At 38.3% G+C, this 18,121-nt stretch overlaps 1 protein-coding gene across 10 annotated transcripts in view; it reads left to right on the top strand.

Annotated features, from left to right (window-relative positions):
• Positions 1–15,919, top strand: part of LOC123771110 (rab GTPase-binding effector protein 1) — a 51,645-nt gene extending 35,726 nt beyond the window's left edge. For all 10 annotated transcript variants that reach the window (XM_045763446.2, XM_045763448.2, XM_069309494.1 and 7 more), the window contains 13 exons: positions 291–451; positions 913–998; positions 3,250–3,425; positions 4,325–4,575; positions 5,583–5,732; positions 5,846–5,991; positions 6,671–6,764; positions 9,103–9,213; positions 9,612–9,679; positions 11,308–11,485; positions 11,941–12,093; positions 12,808–12,885; positions 13,656–15,919. In XM_045763446.2, the coding sequence (XP_045619402.1) occupies positions 291–451; positions 913–998; positions 3,250–3,425; positions 4,325–4,575; positions 5,583–5,732; positions 5,846–5,991; positions 6,671–6,764; positions 9,103–9,213; positions 9,612–9,679; positions 11,308–11,485; positions 11,941–12,093; positions 12,808–12,885; positions 13,656–13,823 (1,820 nt within the window). In that variant the 3' untranslated portion in view covers positions 13,824–15,919. The remainder of the gene's footprint in view (positions 1–290; positions 452–912; positions 999–3,249; positions 3,426–4,324; positions 4,576–5,582; positions 5,733–5,845; positions 5,992–6,670; positions 6,765–9,102; positions 9,214–9,611; positions 9,680–11,307; positions 11,486–11,940; positions 12,094–12,807; positions 12,886–13,655) is intronic.
• The last annotated feature ends 2,202 nt before the right edge of the window (positions 15,920–18,121 follow it).

Here is an 18,121-nt window from a genome sequence, read left to right as displayed (position 1 = left end):
AACTTTCAACATTTACAGATTGAATATTATGCAGGAAACATGGGAGTACCATGGAGGCGCAGTGCAGTGATGTGGCGAGTGTTGCCAACTGTGGCAGGACACTTGGTAACTCTGGAGGATAGCAGGGCTGGCAACATATAAGATTAGGAAAGTACATAGAGATTGAAAGGACATGGATTAATTCTTGGAATTTTTTTTTTCATTGGGGTGGGAGGGGGTTTCAAGAATGACCTGAAGTAATTGCATACATTTAAGCATATTGTGTGTCTTACCCAATTGTTCCCTTGCAGAATTACAGCGGAGTGAAGAATCGATGGCCAGAGCTCCGTCCATCTCTCTCTCAGATTCTCGGACAGAGGTTAGACAGGAAGCCAAGCCAGCTTCCCCCCACTTGTCTTCTCTTTCCCCAGCTTCCAGAAAGAGAGGCCAATCTCCATCTCCAGAAAATGAGGTATTATTTTTAGCAAGTGGGATGTTTCAATGCATTGCTTTTATTAGCATGGATAGATACAGGAACATATGACTTCAGACTCGTGTTAGGAGGATTAGATCATCTCTTTCTACAGCTGGCTTAAGCTTTACCATAATAGTTTTGCCTGGAACATGAACCAATAATATGTTCACAACCAAGTCCTCCAATTACTATTGGGGAAAACAGGCAAATGGTTAAGGATAGGTAACAGTGAACTCACCCTGACCGGGGCTTGAACCTGGCTGAAATTGTTCACAAAGCATGGGATAAGCAGGCTAGATTGTTTTGAGGGTTTTATCAAGTTTAAAGTACAAGGATCAAGATTAAGGATAAGGCTAAGGGCCTTATGGATTTCTTTTTAATATACTGTACCTCAATCATTGATTGCTGGGTTTCAACCCTCTTAAATATGAATTATAAGTTATATTAATTCACTGCAGATTGATGATGATCGTTCTTCATCGTTGCTTGACCTGGACGAAGAAGCTGGTGCTTCTCTGCCTGCCACTTCACACCATACACATGGGTAAATGTCACCATAACAATCTACCACACGTGAAGATTACTGTACAGGGTGTTTGTGTTGATTTCTGCATATCTTGTTTATCTTCGTCTATCAAACTTCACTACAGCAATAACCCAATTCTACTGTACTCTTAACTCACGCATTTGGACATTGTAGTTGGACTTTGTTGCTCTTGTTTGGTTTATTGGAATGATAGGCAAGATGAGGTATGTATGGAGGTGTGTAGGCAAGATGAGGTATGTATGGAGGTGTGTAGGCAAGATGAGGTATGTATGGAGGTGTGTAGGCAAGATGAGGTATGTATGGAGGTGTGTAGGCAAGATGAGGTATGTATGGAGGTGTGTAGGCAAGATGAGGTATGTATGGAGGTGTGTAGGCAAGATGAGGTATGTATGGAGGTGTGTAGGCAAGATGAGGTATGTATGGAGGTGTGTAGGCAAGATGAGGTATGTATGGAGGTGTGTTCTGCTCCTCACCGCTCTTGCTTATTTATTGCTTGCATCTACTTCATTACAATCAACTTGACGTTTCGGTCCGTCCTGGACCATTCTCGTCGTCCCTTCACCTTCTAGTGTGTGGTCTGGTCAACAAGGTGTGTACTGTATGTATAATAACGCAAACCAGTTTTCCCTCTTTTGCATGAGGTGGGGAGGTATCAGATTAGAGGAGAAAAGGTAATGCTTTCTAGTAAAAAGGCTATTCACAAGTACAACATATAGCATCAGATAAAAATCACTACTACTGTCCACTCCATCAGTCAACCACAGCAGCACCCCACAACTTTGCAAGACCAGATGATCGTTAATGTGCATTCATTGCACACAATTGCTCCCTTACAAGTCACTTCCACCTAACTTTTTATCTTATGACCTGTGTTATTCAAGGTCTCTTCCCGCTTCCTTGCACACTGACCAAGTTTGCTCACCTTCTTCCTGGCTTTCCTCTTTTCCCCCTCATGTCTTCAAATTAATTACCTTTCACACACTTCACCAATCTCGTCCATTCGTTCAATCAATTTAGAGGTTAACATAAATGTGGGGAATCCAGGAAATTGGGATTTGTGGCATTAACAAATATAAGCATATATAAGTTTTATTTTAAAATTACAATTACAAATTACTCTTTAATTATGACTCTTGTATCCAAATTTGCATGGATACATGTTCCATCCACGGTGTTAATAAAATTTTAATCAAAATTAGCAAAAAATGTGTAAAAAAATTTTTGCATGGCATCAATTGATGTTTGAGTGAGGCATTGCTGTATTTGGTACTTTGATTCATTGTTATTGTCCTTTCATTGATGACTATGAAAGTAGTTAACATTGGGCATTTTTAAAGGGTATGACCCCAAAATGGATGGTTGTGCTAGTGAAGAGGATTTAGATTAAAATAATCGTGTACCTTGTAAACAAAATCTGGTTAATTGAAGTGTGGTACTGTATTAGTGAACAGATGGGGTTGTGCAGCATTGAAGTCAATAGTTTCATAGCAGAAAGGTTTCCAAGGGTTGCAACACTGTTGAGGGGGGTAATGTTTTTAATGTACACAGAAAGCACAGTAGCATGTTGCATCAAATGAACAAATCCACAAGGGCTGTAATGAGGGTTCGAACTTACACCCGGGATGATCCCAGACGCTGCCTTAGTCGACTAGGCAACAACATGGTCAAAAGAATTGCAATCGGGAATTTCACCGAATTCACACTGATCCTGTAGCCTCTCTGAGACAAAAATCAAGGTTTTACACAATTCCCCCCATGTACTCGGGCTCTGCCAATAAGCTGTTCTACCTCTTTGCTCTCACTTCACAATAGCGTGATTCTTTGTGTAAAGAAGTAAGGGCGAAGAGGTAGAACTTAGTGGTGGCTGGTGCAACTAATTTTGGTGATATAGCTTCATGGAGCTCACAAGGGACTCCTCTAGAAATTGTCACATATATCAGTAATGACTTCACAATAGCATGATTCTGTGTGTAATGAAGTAAGGGCGAAGAGGTAGAACAGCTTGTTGGCAGAGCCCGAGTGCATGGGGGGAATTGTGTAAAACCCTGATTTTTGACTCGGAGAGGCTGCAGGACCCGTGTGAATTCGGTGGAATTCCCAGTTAAAATTCTTTTGACCATGTCGTGGCCTAGTCGACTAAGGCAACGTCCGGGATCATCCCAGGCGTAAGTTTGAACCCTCTTCACGGCCCTTGTGGATTTGTTCAATCTTTTTAATGTTTTGTATTTATGAATTGTCAATACCATAGGAGTGAGCAGAGTGATGATCAGAGCAGCGAGGCAGAGACGCACAGCCTCCCTCCCGACAGCCTTGCCCCAGACAGTCTTGGACCTGACAGTCTTGCTCCAGACAATTTATTGGCAGAGCGGTTTAGTCCAGACAAGATGCCCCAGTTGACGCACGATCAGCAGAAAGCTCTTGCAGGTGAGGCTTATGCTCTAGCAATGTTGGCTGTGAATGCTGTAAATATAAACATTGCAGTTGTTGCAGTCAAGTATGCCATCACATGCCAGGCTGTTGCTTTGGATTAGACGGTGTTGTTCAGATGCTGCCAGATCAGGATTACATCAGCTGGAGATTGGTGCACTGCAATTATCATTATTGCATTTATAACCCATTCTGAATTTTGACATTATAAATTTCTCAATTTTCACTTGTATGCTATTAACATTTTGTTAAAGTGTGTTGAGTATTAGAGAAATTGTTTACAAATTGATAAGTTTCATTTAATTACAATGTTATACTGTAAAACCCAAATAAAGTGAATCTGTCAAACTTCAATTTTTTAATTTAACTTCATACTGTCTCTATCATGAAAATGGAAGTAATAATTTAATTTTTGTTCATAAATGTTATGTAATGCATGCACTTAGTGGGCAAGTAGAGTATAGTTGTTACTTAGTAGTGTCTATGGGGAGCAAGAGCTGCTCTTGTGCCCTGCCTCCTCATACCTTTTAAGTCTCTAGATGTACTAGTTAACTGTCGGTGAAACTATGGATGAAGGTCACATCATCCCTGAGATCTGGAACTTCCAGGGTTTGAATGTTGGCATAAAGAACCTAGTTAGCAGATTACAGAATTACAGCCTCCTTTGCAGGTGATGAGTCACAATAACATGGCTGAAGTATGTTGACCAGACCACACACTAGAAGTTGAAAGGGACGACGACGTTTCGGTCCGTCCTGGACCAATCGACTTGAGAATGGTCCAGGACGGACCGAAACGTCGTCGTCCCTTTCAACTTCTAGTGTGTGGTCTGGTCAACAGCCTCCTTTAGTAGCCTTTTGTGTATCTTTGTATCCAATTCTTATAATGTATTTCAGATATGACTCCAGATTCTGAAGGCATAACCCAGAGCGAGTCACTAATGTCTCCGGGCGAAGACGACTACATGGCTATTGAATTTACACCGAGCTATAATGCCATGCACAGTGGGACATTAGGGGTGGCAGGTGGGAGAAGAGTTGTCAGTGAGGCAGAGTGGAACCTCCTGAATGATGAGATTCGTCGTGCCAGGAGTCGCATGGGTCGCTCTTGCCAGCTGTGTGCCACCTATCAGACACAAATGCAGAAGGTAGGAGATCTTTACCAGTACTGTTTAATGGTGTTTATGCAAGGTAAAAACTATTTTGATGCCTTGTTAAAGGCTGCTATAGCGTCAGACAAACTATCAAAGTAGTCTACAGGTAGTCGACGTTATTCTGCAGCTCTTGCTTGGCTGGCTAATCTATTTGGTTGCTCCCTAATGTAAGATCTGCCATGTTCATGGGAGAGTATAAGGAAGTTATGCTTGATGACATTGACACCAAAATTGCATACATTTCAAGTATTCTGCAGGTCACATTGGTCTTGAGAGCACAGATCATTCCAGCTTGATGAAATGTTCTCTAGAGATTTTTGTAATACTGTACTGTATTCAGTCCTTCCAAGCCCTTCATTGCATCACAAATGACGACTGATAGTACTCATTAACTACCAGTTTCATCGCCCAGTCACCAGTGCAGAGATTGTCAGATGCAATTTTTTTTTTTTATGTACTGTACATTATAATAATATAGTGTCATGGTAGGCTAGATTGGGTGTTCCCCAGTGCTCCTCAACACCTTCACGTTTGTTAGGAGATGGCTGAAAAGTTCCATGGGACACTGGTCTCTGAATACTGCCTTTGCCATCTACCACTGGTCTTGTCTTGACAGATATATTTTCTTGCATTATGGAACAGTCTAGTGGTTGCTTAGTGGAGCTTTTTATATTTTTCTAGAAGCTATTATTGTAAAATGTTTAGCAATTGACATAATGAACACAATGTGTAATCATTATTACTGTACAGTACAGTGAAACTTGGTGACCCTTGAGTTTAATTTGAGTTAACTAGCTGGAACTGTTGCCCAAGACAGTATTTCATCAGTCTGCTAAACTACCTCAGCTGTAAACTAAACAATTTCATGTACTGTATGCTTATCACTTTGAATCAGAAAATGTTTTAATTTACATGGGTGATACAGATATTAAATGTGAATTTAAATTAATATATTTTTCTTCTATGAAATAAAAAATGAGCTTAATTTTGTTAATTTTTAGGCTCAGAGTGAGCATCGGGAGACAGAAAAGCAGCGTTTAGAGCTGGATAAAGCACTTGCACGATATAAGGATGATTTAGACAGAGAGGCACGTTATCGACACGTCATGGAGGAAAAATGGCGAGTCATGGCAGAAGAATATGAGAAGAAGGCAAGTTATAACTTCCACTAGTAAATGCTGCAGAATTCAGATTTTTACATTTAGAACATTGCAAGTAGTCATTGCAAATATTAAGCAGTGCATCTAATAGTTTGATCTTGCAGGTGGCAGGTGTAGCCACCATAATAGATGCAGCTACTGGGAAACATAACGAAGTTGTGGCAAGATTCCGAGCCACGGTGACAAATCTACACGATCAGTTGAAAGTGCTGACGGAACGAAGAGAAGCGGTTCAACACGAACTTACCAGGTGATGCGTGAATGGAATTTATGAAAAGAAAGTAACTTTACTGATTTCTTTAGTATTTCCAGGTAGTATTGGTCGGCAATGAGGCATATTATTTAATGTTCTGAAGATATTCACTATTGTCAGAGATTAACCTTTTTATCATTTTTGGAATTGAATTGTACAGATATAATTTTTATGGGTTGTCCGTGTGTTTCGACACAAGGTGCATGTTGGCTAAGTTTAGAAACAAATGTACTGCCAAGACAAGGTTTTAGTGTAAGGATTTCTCTCTACTTCAGAGAAAGGAACTAAGTGTACAATGTGTTTATAAGTAAACTACTAATGACAAGCTGTGTAATTTTGACATCTAAAGAGAGAGAATGATCGAGTTGATTTTTAGAGACATAATATTGCCATGAAAACCACCTTAAAGGTGAAGACCTTCCTTGTAGACCACCTTGAAGGTGAAGACCGAGATGGTATAGAAATGTTGAAGTGCTCATAAGAAAGTAGAGTATTGTATTAGTAAATACACCTACAATCGCCATGAAGTAAAGGAATGCCTAAAAGGGGGTCGTGTGTAATAATTTGTTGGCATGTTATGTACTTGTAGATAGGTTAAGAAAAAAAAAAACTGCCTTCAACAGACTTTTTCAAATTAAAACTATCATGAAATTAATGTGATATTTCTATTTGGCAGACTACAGAAGGAAAATGATGATTTAGTTGGCAAACATAGTCAGCATTCTCAACAGCTGCAGAATGAAATAATTAACCTTCCTGACAATATGGAGGTGAGTCGATTCCTGGCATGTATTAGAGCTAGTGTGTGGGGGGTGTGGTCACACTTTGAATTCTATAGACGACACCTGGCACAAATTGTTACAAATTCTTTCCAATCTTCATTACCTTATACTTGCTGGGATTGAATTGTAGCAGAAATTTGTCCGCTCATAATTAAGGGGCCTAAATCATGTTTTGTTTATTTTTTAAGTATATTTCAATAGATAGCCAAGGTTATTTGCTACTTTTTAGCTTTATTTGAAAGAAATTGGTCAACTCTTGGGTAATTTTTTTTTTTTTAGTTTAAAGTTGCACCTACTACCTAAAAGATTTTAGGAATAATGGCGAGTGTCCAACTATTCAATTTTTTATATTGAACCTTAAATGTTCTCCAATTAAATATATAGAAGTTATATAAAAGTATATACTGTGCTATGTGAAGTAAATTACCTAATTAAAATGGATATTGTTGAGAATTTGTGGCTTTGCATCTTGGGTGGGGAATTTTTTTTATTAAACATAGCCAATTTTGTGCTTTTTATTCCTAGATTGTAAAGTTGTCAATGGATTTTATGAAATTTGAAACAGGATTACACAACCAGATGGACTTTCAAGACTAATGTAGCATTTTTTTAAAAATGACCTAAAAAAAATTTTTTAATCGGATTCATGATTATTTTATTATTAGGAAACAAGTTAGAAATTTCTAACTTTTGTTATTATATGCACATATATATGCTTGTTCAAATGATTGTAAAACCTTGGAATTAAATATTTTCTTGTTTTTTCTTAATGTTTGAGTAACCACCTTGTTTTATATTTCTTTGATATTTTGGTTTAAATTTGAAAGCCATGTTTAGGTTATTAACTTTGTTGGGCCCCTTAAAGATCTCTACTCTTCTTAACTTTGTGTAGTCGCCTAGCAGTGATATGTATGTGACGACACAAAGTGGTAGCAGTGACGACACAAAGTGGTAGCCGTGACGACACAAAGTGGTAGCCGTGACGACACAAAGTGGTAGCTGTGACGACACAAAGTGGTAGCTGTGACGACACAAAGTGGTAGCTGTGACGACACAAAGTGGTAGCTGTGACGACACAAAGTGGTAGCTGTGACGACACAAAGTGGTAGCTGTGACGACACAAAGTGGTAGCTGTGACGACACAAAGTGGTAGCAGCGACGACACAAAGTGGTAGCAGCGACGACACAAAGTGGTAGCAGCGACGACACAAAGTGGTAGCAGCGACGACACAAAGTGGTAGCAGCGACGACACAAAGTGGTAGCAGCGACGACACAAAATGGTGTGTCCAAAATGGACACACCATTTTATGTCATTTATATATTAGGAAATGTGGAGGGCTCTGGAGGGACTCTAGCTCTTGTACTAGGCAATTTTTGCCCTTTAGCTCACTATCATACTTGCTTTTGAAAATGTTAGCAGTAGTATTATTATTGAAATTGAAATAAGTTTATTGAGGTAAAATACACACAAAGGGATGAGGTAGCTCAAGCTATTCTCACCCCGTTCAGTACATCGTGTTAATACACACATCACAAACAATAAACGTATTACCGAACATTCTGAGAGATAAACATATACAGTTCCTCCTTTACACAGTATTATCATTGCACTTCACTGGCGTACCACTTGCACTGCACGAGCATTTTTCTATATAAATCTCCGGTTAATTTCCATCAAATTTCAATCTCCATGTCCTCTCCTGTTAATCCTCACTTTGACAAAATGATATCTGTTCATGTTGTACTTCTCTTGTTTAGTAGCTTTTGACAGTGTATCCTCTGGTCTTTTCCTTCACCGAAGTTGAGTTCCTTAACTTATCTTCACAGCTTGCTTCTCCCAGTTCTCCCACTTCAGGCACCAGTCTTTTGCAAACCTCTGGACTTTATTAGTCATCCTAGGCCTCCTAAGAGGATTCCATTTTTGGACTATTATAGAATGGGTCTGAAGTATTTTGTATGACTCTTGAGTTTCCAAGTTTTCAGGAGGAGCGAGTCTGTCCAGTTTTGGATGTCAATAAGTACTGTATCTCTTACAGATCCTTTATATATATACATTGTTTTCGTATGGTAATTGCTTCCCTATTAGGCACTGGAGTATGTAGTATTGAATACATATCAAAGTTCCTTGGACAGTTACAGCTTCTCCTATCTTGCTGTGAATTTAGAGAATAACACATTTTAAAATAAAATTTACAATAATAATTTTCAGATACAAATATTCTTGACATATTGTATATTCTTAGGAAAAGAAGCTCTAGAATATGGAACTTTTACTCAAAATGTAATTATGCACATTTTTGTAAGAAATTATTTTTCTGGTCTCAGGAGATGCAGCTTCTCTTGCTGAGGTACCGGGAAGATATCATCGCTGCCAAGGTCTCGAAGGAATATCTAGAGGAGACTCTAAAATCTGAAATTTTGTTCCTTAAAGATCAAGTAAGTTATCGTTACCTTTGTACATTTAATGTACATTATTCATATCCTGAATGTTGCTGCGGGTTGGTGATGCCTTGTACGTCAGGTTGTAGAGCAGACTTGAGCTATCTGTACAAAATTGATGTGAAGGGTGAATATACCTAAATACTAGTAGTAGTAGTAGTAAATTTGTTGATATGTTTGCAAATGGATGGTCAGAGGGCTTGTGATTAATGGTGATTGTGCTAGGAGTCATTAATAGTTTCATGCACTGCTTGAGTGGTGGACTTTGAACCTTTGAACCTTGGGTTGACATGTGTTAATGACATTTTATGTGTACATTATTTTCCTTTTAAAGGATGAAGGAAATGCCTAATTATGAAATGATAAATTTTACAGACAATGACATTTTTGTACAGGTTTTAGCTGAGCAACATGAAAAAAACACCATTGAAGATCGTTTGTCATCAGAAATAGACCAATTAAGGTAGGCCTTCAAAGCATGTTTTCTTTTATAACTATTATTTTTAATTGCCAAATTTATGAGTTGAATACTTGAGCTATGAGAAATATTTTCTTACATTTTAAAATGGGGAATTGTTACGAATGTTAATCTTCAGTCATTTAGAGAGAGGCACAGTAACACCATATAATTTATATGTACTATATTTACAAAGGTCGGGCCCAAGAGCAAATAGATAACAGACTTTTTGTCGGTTATGAATGAATACCTACCCTAAGTTCTTTTTGGTTCTCAAGAGATGGCACAGTTGTAGAAGTGTTAGAGATGAGCTGCTAGGTACGCTGGAAGCTGTGGGCTGAACTGGTCACGTCAAGTAGTCACTATTCACACAATGTGACTGGAGGGGGGGGGGGGAGATGTAATCAGTGTGATTACTGTGTAGCACTATGCGTTTCTGTTCTCGTATTGGCTTCCTTGGTGATAATTTAGCGCCTTCTGATTATTCCGCACGTTTGGTGGTGCTACATAGCCTTCCCGGTTTGGTGCCTTCTTCTGATAATTACTTACTTACTGTGTAGCACTATTAAATAATAAATATAAAGTATTATACCCCACATACCTGTGGGTATGTGGGGTATGATACCTGTGAATTTAGTATAAAACACTTGCTAGAAGAAAAAACTAGGATGGCATTTGGATATAAGGAGGCATGGTAACATTGACAGAGGGACAGATTGATGAAACAGACCACGGTGTTGAAGTACTGAAGACTTGTGACATGTGTTATGGGAAGCTGTTACCAGTACAAGTGATATGTAAATATATACACTGAAATTGTGATTGTACTGGGATATGAGGACCTGCAGTGTGCTGGGAATACCTCACAGCATCACCAAGGAATTGTGATTGTACTGGGATATGAGGACCTGCAGTGTGCTGGGAATACCTCACAGCATCACCAAGGAATTGTGATTGTACTGGGATATGAGGACCTGCAGTGTGCTGGGAATACCTCACAGCATCACCAAGGAATTGTGATTGTACTGGGATATGAGGACCTTACTATAACTGATATAGGGATATAACTGCCTTTTACTGGTTTTGACTGCGACTTGTGTCTGAATGCTTGACTGACTGACTGTGACTTGACCAGTTAGCAGCAGCCATGGTCGTGACTGTAACTAGCTCTGACTTCTTGCTGCATAACAGGAGCAGTGAAATCTGTGAAGGGAAAATGGTGTACCACCACCGGGTGTGCCGCCCTGGTGGCCAGTCAAGGTAACAAAGCATCTCGTCCAGAAATACAAGTTTCTCATCCTGTATAACAGTTCTTTTGCCCAAAATATAAAAAACTATACAGCTGATCTTAGAGGAGGTAAGAGTTGGGATACAAAAACCACTTTAAAATACAATAAATGCATGGTGAAATGTACTAAAATAGTTTTTTCCACAAAATATCCTTGTAAAATTGGGGGGTGTCTTATGTGAGGGTGCATCTTTTATGCTGGCAAATACAGATAATTAGAGTATCTAATCTATAATAGATAGATTAGATAGGTAGATAATTATCTTTTGCCTGATGAAAACAATTATGTAGACAGCTGTACATTTATGAGAAGATGTCTAAATTTCTAATTTTCTTTTATCGTTAGAGAGAAAGTTGGGTTACTGGAGAGTTTAGAAAGTCAAATGAATATGGAGCGGAGAAGCAGAGTTGAGAGTGATGCTCAATTGAAAGAGATGGAGAGCAGACAATCTGAGGCCCAACTCAAGAATCAGCAGATTATATCTGCCCTCAAAACACAAGTGGCAGAGCAGACACAGGCCAGGGTTTGTTAATCATGCACGACACTTTTAGATTGTCTCCAACACTTCAGTTATGTACTTTGCTATAATTGTAGTTACAACAATTGTCTTCGTACAAATTCTTGAGAAAAGAAAACATTTTTTAAGTTCGTATTTATCATCGTTAATAAATTGGTACTGTCTATACAAGTTATTGACAATTATTTTTTGTCTTCCTGAATCTTTACATCATGTATATTCTTAGTCTATTGTTTTTATCATTAAACTTTGAAATTCAAATACAGAAAATTCTATCGTAACTATTTCATGAATTGATATTGGTTGTTGACAATGAAAAGGCCGATAACAAGACTGAAAGCTTACTAACTACTGCACCTTCAAATACATGGAAGATGTAACAGTTTGGATTTTATGACAAGAATGTTAGGGAAGATTTATATATTGATGAAATGCTTAAAATAGAAAAATCCGTTCTGTAGGCTCGATTGGAGGCAGAAGTAGTAGAGCTCCGTGGCAGGGTGTCAACACTACAGCACGACCTGGATACGTCTGAGGCAGTACAGCGGGATTTTGTGAGGTTATCACAATCCTTGCAGGTTCAGCTCGAGAAGATAAGACAACAAGAGAAAGAGGTACGTGTGCTTTCTGTGAAGTATTTTTGTTTAATTCTACTGAGCTATGAAAAGTAATAGAGGTTTGTGACCTGAACCTCAAAAATAGTAGTCGTTAGGTCAGTAACCAAATAATAAGTACTATAAAGCTTTCCCATGTGAGGTTCCTGCCATTTGATATGTGAAGTAACAAAGAACTTATAACTGTAATGGTTTGCTCATTAACCAATCTGTATCAATGCACCTAAATTTCGATGCCATAACATAAGGCTTCTTGTAGGCATGTTGCAAGCCGTGGGTTTTAAAGATATGCTTTACTCCTTGTTTTGTTAACTCCCGTATAAATAGACAATTTAACGATCTTTTAAAATGTGTGTTTTTAACCATAAAAGAAGAAATGTAGGATATTCTTCAGTAAGAGTATTAAAAAGTTCTCATTTTATACCAATTACTTTGCTTTGCTATTTTCCTTACGTTGACACACAAAGAGGAATATTTTATATTGTGTTAAATTTCTTCTTTACCTAATGTTTGCACTTGAAACATTTTCTTAATTATGAAGAGTAAGACTAATTACTGTAGTAAAGTTGGGTAGGTTCTGGTTTTGAGCAAGCCGGATTATAATACTCGGGCTCGTGCATACATTAATGGTGTAGTAATCCTTTATGAAACCTGACAAATTAGAATGTGGACTTGTATAGTGATCATTATTCTGACATTTAACATTTTTTTTAGGTACGATGGCAGCACGAAGAGGACCAGGAAGAGTGCAATAGTTGTAAACAGAGATTTTCTGCTGTTGGGCGGAGAAAGGTAAGATTCCAAGGGTTATATACTAATGCTTTCTCCTTTTCCCCTACATCACATCTCTGGGAAGTGTTCAGCATTCATTTTGAGTTTTACACTTAAATCACTTGAAAAGATAATACACATATAATGGAATATATCTAATGAAGTGACATAATAATGAACTGGCAGTTTAGTTTAGGATAGGAACATAGCATATCAAAATTGCTTTGCTTCTATGACAGTTTGAGATATACTAAAAGATTGGGCAGCTTACATCTGTGTGAACTTAAAGCAGGCATTTGATAAAGCACCTCTATGAGTTTGTTCTGAAAGTTGAAAAATGTTAACTGTACAGTAATGGGAAAACTACTAGAATGACAATGTTTGTAAAGAGCCGAAAGAGGAGTGGAGGCGATTAGACATAAATTGGACTCAAGGACTGTTACCAGTGTGGTTCATATGTCTTTGTGCATGCCCATGGCAACGTTCATAGTATACATAAAACCTAACTGCAGAGATACAGATCTACATGAAAATATAGATAATGTTAAGAAAATGACCTAAAGGACTGCCACTCTAAAACAACTTTGACAAAATAGAAGCATGGTGGTTTCAGCAACATGTTTGATGGCATCAGATTTAGATAAAGGCCAGTACAAGTTGTTTTAGTGTCTAATCTAGTTGTTTTAGTTGGGATATGATTAAAAATTCATTATATTCCAGACTCAATTTAGATTGTGATCAATTACATTTGTACAAAGTTTTTATATTTAATATTTTTATAACTTTTTCAGCATCATTGCCGTCACTGTGGGAAAATCTTCTGCAATGAGTGTGTAAGCAAAACTGTTCAGAGCGGACCTCATAACCGTACATCTAGAGTGTGCGATGTCTGCCACACACTTCTGGTGCAAGATGCCACTCCATACTTCAGTTCTGAGCCACCACATTCTCCCGACTGACCTGACAGACCCTCGGTTGCTTCTCCACACTGATCAGATACAGTAGACCGATGTCGCTCGTACCACTGACTTCCCTGTGCTATATATACCTGCCAATCCACATTATCATAATGCCAGACCACACACTACTATCCTCTTCGTTTGACAACTGTAATTGTTGAATATCAATGTGCCATATAGGTGAGGTGTAAGATTCTTAATTTGTCAACTTCTGCTTCTGAACTCTTATACATTTCGGATATATCTTTTTAAATTTGGATTTTTCTAATTTATGCTTTTAATAATTTGTGTAATGAATAAGTGCACTGATGTAAGTCTGCACTATTATTTGACCTCAACCTAATAATTATAAAAGCATGTGTTTGTACAACATGTTTTACATTGGCATTTGGATTAAGTAAACCTTAATTACTTTGCATAGGGTCCTTGTCATTAAATCTAGATGGAAGTTTACTGGATTAACAATGCTTAAGATGTCTGCTCTGTTTGCAGATGTTGGCTTGAGTCTCACCATCTGTATACATTATATAACTTAGTCTAAACTTAAGCCATCCACGTGAGAACTTTTTCTGCATACCTAGTCTCCTCTCTGCCTTATAAAATATTAATGCCTTTTTACTAAACATTCCCTTAAAACAAGAGTGGGAAACTTCGAGCAAAGGTTACCCCTCATAAATTATGCAAGCATCTTAGGATGAACCTCATTTATTTCATCTAATTTGGACTAGTGGTCATTCCAGTGAAGATTGGCTGCCAGAACTTCACTTCAGAATGTACATGGACTAGACCATTGTATAAAATTCAGCAAACTGATCAGAAAACATCGCTCTGTGTGCCTATCATGTTGATAGATGAATGGTGATCTTCAGAAGATAACACAGTTTCATGCCAGGTTGTCTCCCTGCGTGATGGTGCGATCAAAGTGTACAAAGTGTATATTTTCCCAGTGTAGCGTTTTGGGGAGTGCAATGGTTGTCTTATTGTAATAGTTTCCCCATAATAATGACGACATTCTAATGGCAAGTCTCATTGTATATTTTATGCTAAATATTTACATTTATAATGTGGAAAGTTTTATGTGGCTATTAACGGCTTCAGTTTACCAAATTGCATATTGTCGGTTCGTGATGTCTTGTATAGTTTCAGGAAGATTATGAACAAATAATGTGACGTTTGACATCTCTGGTAATTAAAGAAAATGTGTTGTGTATGAAAGATTTATTGTATTCAGTGTGCAAGGCTGTTGATGACAGATCTCTTTATGGAAGCATACGTTTTCTCCAATTTACTTATATATTCCCAATTTCTTGCAGCTGTTGGTGCTGTAGATGAAATCAGATACCAAATCAATTTATTTAATGTTTTTTTGACATATTGGTAACCTATTTTTGAGAATCTACTTAAGTTTTGCAAATGTGATGCATATACAAAATATTTTTGACTATATATATTTAGCACACACATTGACAGTCAATTTATCCCCTTCTATATTTTACCCCAATGGTAACTAATGTCAATAACAAAGCATTATAAAAAAGAAAATAAGGGGATGATAGGATGCAAGTTTTAAGACGGGAGAGGGATCTCTTGGTCTGTAGATTGTGAATGATCATTGGGCACAAATTGAAAGTGAACTCTGTACAAGGTGAACAGAAGGTTCACGAATATGCTAGTTTAGGAGGACAGTCTGATAACACATTGATTTTAAGAGGCATTAAGTTTCTTGTAAAATGAGTAGGGGAAAGGTCAAGCTGACCTTTCAGAGAATGGCAATACAGTAATCCAAATAAAGTGCATATAATAAATGATATTGATATTATATTATAGACTTAATAGATAGTTTCCTGGAAAAATTTATCATTCCATTGTACATACAACAGTGGATTTTTATAAATTTTGATTAAAACCTTTTAATTGTTTTTTTATGAATTTGAAAAGTTTAAGTGATGAAGATAATTTTAATAAAAGATTTTAAATTTTGCCGCAGTATTATCATTTATAAATAGGATTTATAATTGTTATATAATTGTTTGTTGAAAACGTGTGTGTAAAGATTAATATGTTCAGTAATAAATACTGTCAAGAATCCTCAAAAATACGCTGTTTTGATCCTAGAAGCATCTTTCCAAACTGACACATTCCAGCCATGGGTATTGCATTGGCACATCCCTTAAACACTGCTCCAGCTGCAACCATACTGAACTATATATTTCATCATTTCGATACACTGTAGGCACTGCCAGTGCACAGTGTATGGGTACAGTATATTCTATGGGCACTGCTTTATTACAGCAGTGAGATTCCAATGAGTTGAATTTGTTAATGAGATCACAACTTGGGTTTCTAAAAATGTCAAATAAATGACAGCATTAGCAGTCATTCTCCTGCACGATGTTGTAACTGGAAACTGGGAACTCGCTGTCTGAGGATATTAAAATATACTTGAGGCCTAAGGTTATTCTGTCCTGCAGATTAATACTGTACGTTCATTTGACCCTCGTGGATTGTCATCATCATCGGCCCCTTCAAGTAGTCAAGATCACTTTTGATGGTAGGACCCATCCGTTTTCTGTAATTCTTACCTGTGCTAGTTGTTCCATTCAGTTGTACAACCCCGCTGCAATAGCTGTTAAAAATTTGGACATGGTTCCTCAAGGTGCAATAACAAGATATCCCTTTGACCCCTTTGGTAGTGGCACCTGACTTTACGAGGAGAGGTGGTTGTTCTCCCCAAGCTTCGTGCATTAATTACAGTGAGGCTACCCTGCCTTCTTGTGCACGCATGTGCACAAGAAAGAAATTTGAACGTGTCATCCTCGCCTTAAAACATTGCGATTGTATATCAAACCATGAGGCAAGATGCCAGGTCTGCGCTCTACCAGAGATGACACAAGCAACCACCATACACAGCATCAGGGGACCACAGGTGACACAAGCCACTACCATACACTGCATTAGGGACCACAGGTGACATTCATTATTCACAAACACTTTATGTAGGTCAGTGTATGTATTATGTATGTAGGTTAGATTAGCACTTTATAAGCACTCCAATCACCTTTTGTGGCTAATTGTTCAATAACTCATTGAACTATATGTTTAACAGATCTCTTGCCCTGATAACGGAGGACGGAAGAAAAGGTCTTCATCTATGATGTCTGTGGTAGAAACAACAACTCACAAGGGGGCCTCATGGCTGAATGGACAGCACTCTGGGATCGTATTCCTAAGGAATCTGGTTTGATTCCCGATCGAGACAGAAACAAATAGGCAGAATTTTTCACCTGATGCAGCTGTTCACCTAGCTGTAAATATGTACCTGGTATACAGCTGCTTCCTGGGGATGTGTGCGTGTGTAACAAAATATATGCAGTAGACATAGAGGATAATAGATTGGTTAGAAGGGCTAATAGCTCGATTCTGCAGGCACAAATAGTAAATAGAGCTTGAACAATAGCATTTTTCACCTGATGCAGCTGTTCACCTAGCTGTAAATATGTACCTGGTATACAGCTGTTTCCTGGGGATGTGTGCGTGTGTAACAAAATATATGCAGTAGACATAGAGGATAATAGATTGGTTAGAAGGGCTAATAGCTCGATTCTGCAGGCACAAATAGTAAATAGAGCTTGAACAATAGCATTTTTCACCTGATGCAGCTGTTCACCTACCTGCAAATATGTACCTGGTATACAGCTGTTTCCTGGGGATGTGTGCGTGTGTAACAAAATATATGCAGTAGACATAGAGGATAATAGATTGGTTAGAAGGGGTAATAGCTCGATTCTGCAGGCACAAATAGTAAATACAGCTTGAACAACAAATACAGGAACTTGGACTTAAACTAGGTAACACAACGCTAAAGTGGGGCTCTAGAGCTAAATCTTGTTCCACACAAACTCAAGAAGGTAGGCACACCCTGTATCTTATTGTTCCATACACTGTACCACAGTGTACCTCACTGTACCCCGGTGTACCTCACACTGTACCCCGGTGTACCTCCCTGTACCACAGTGTACCTCACTGTACCACAGTGTACCTCGCTGTACCAGTGTACCTCACTGTACCCCGGTGTACCTCCCTGTACCACTGTACCTCACACTGTACCTCCCTGTACCACAGTGTACCTCACTGTACCACAGTGTACCTCGCTGTAACAGTGTACCTCACTGTACCAGTGTACCTCACTGTACCCCGGTGTACCTCCCTGTACCACAGTGTACCTCACTGTACCACAGTGTACCTCGCTGTAACAGTGTACCTCACTGTACCAGTGTACCTCACTGTACCCCGGTGTA

This window comes from Procambarus clarkii, chromosome 65 (assembly GCF_040958095.1).
Source record: "Procambarus clarkii isolate CNS0578487 chromosome 65, FALCON_Pclarkii_2.0, whole genome shotgun sequence".
NCBI classification, from domain to species: Eukaryota; Metazoa; Arthropoda; class Malacostraca; order Decapoda; family Cambaridae; genus Procambarus; species Procambarus clarkii.
Note: the sequence above shows the minus strand (reverse complement) of the source record. Positions and strands in the feature narration are given on the sequence as shown.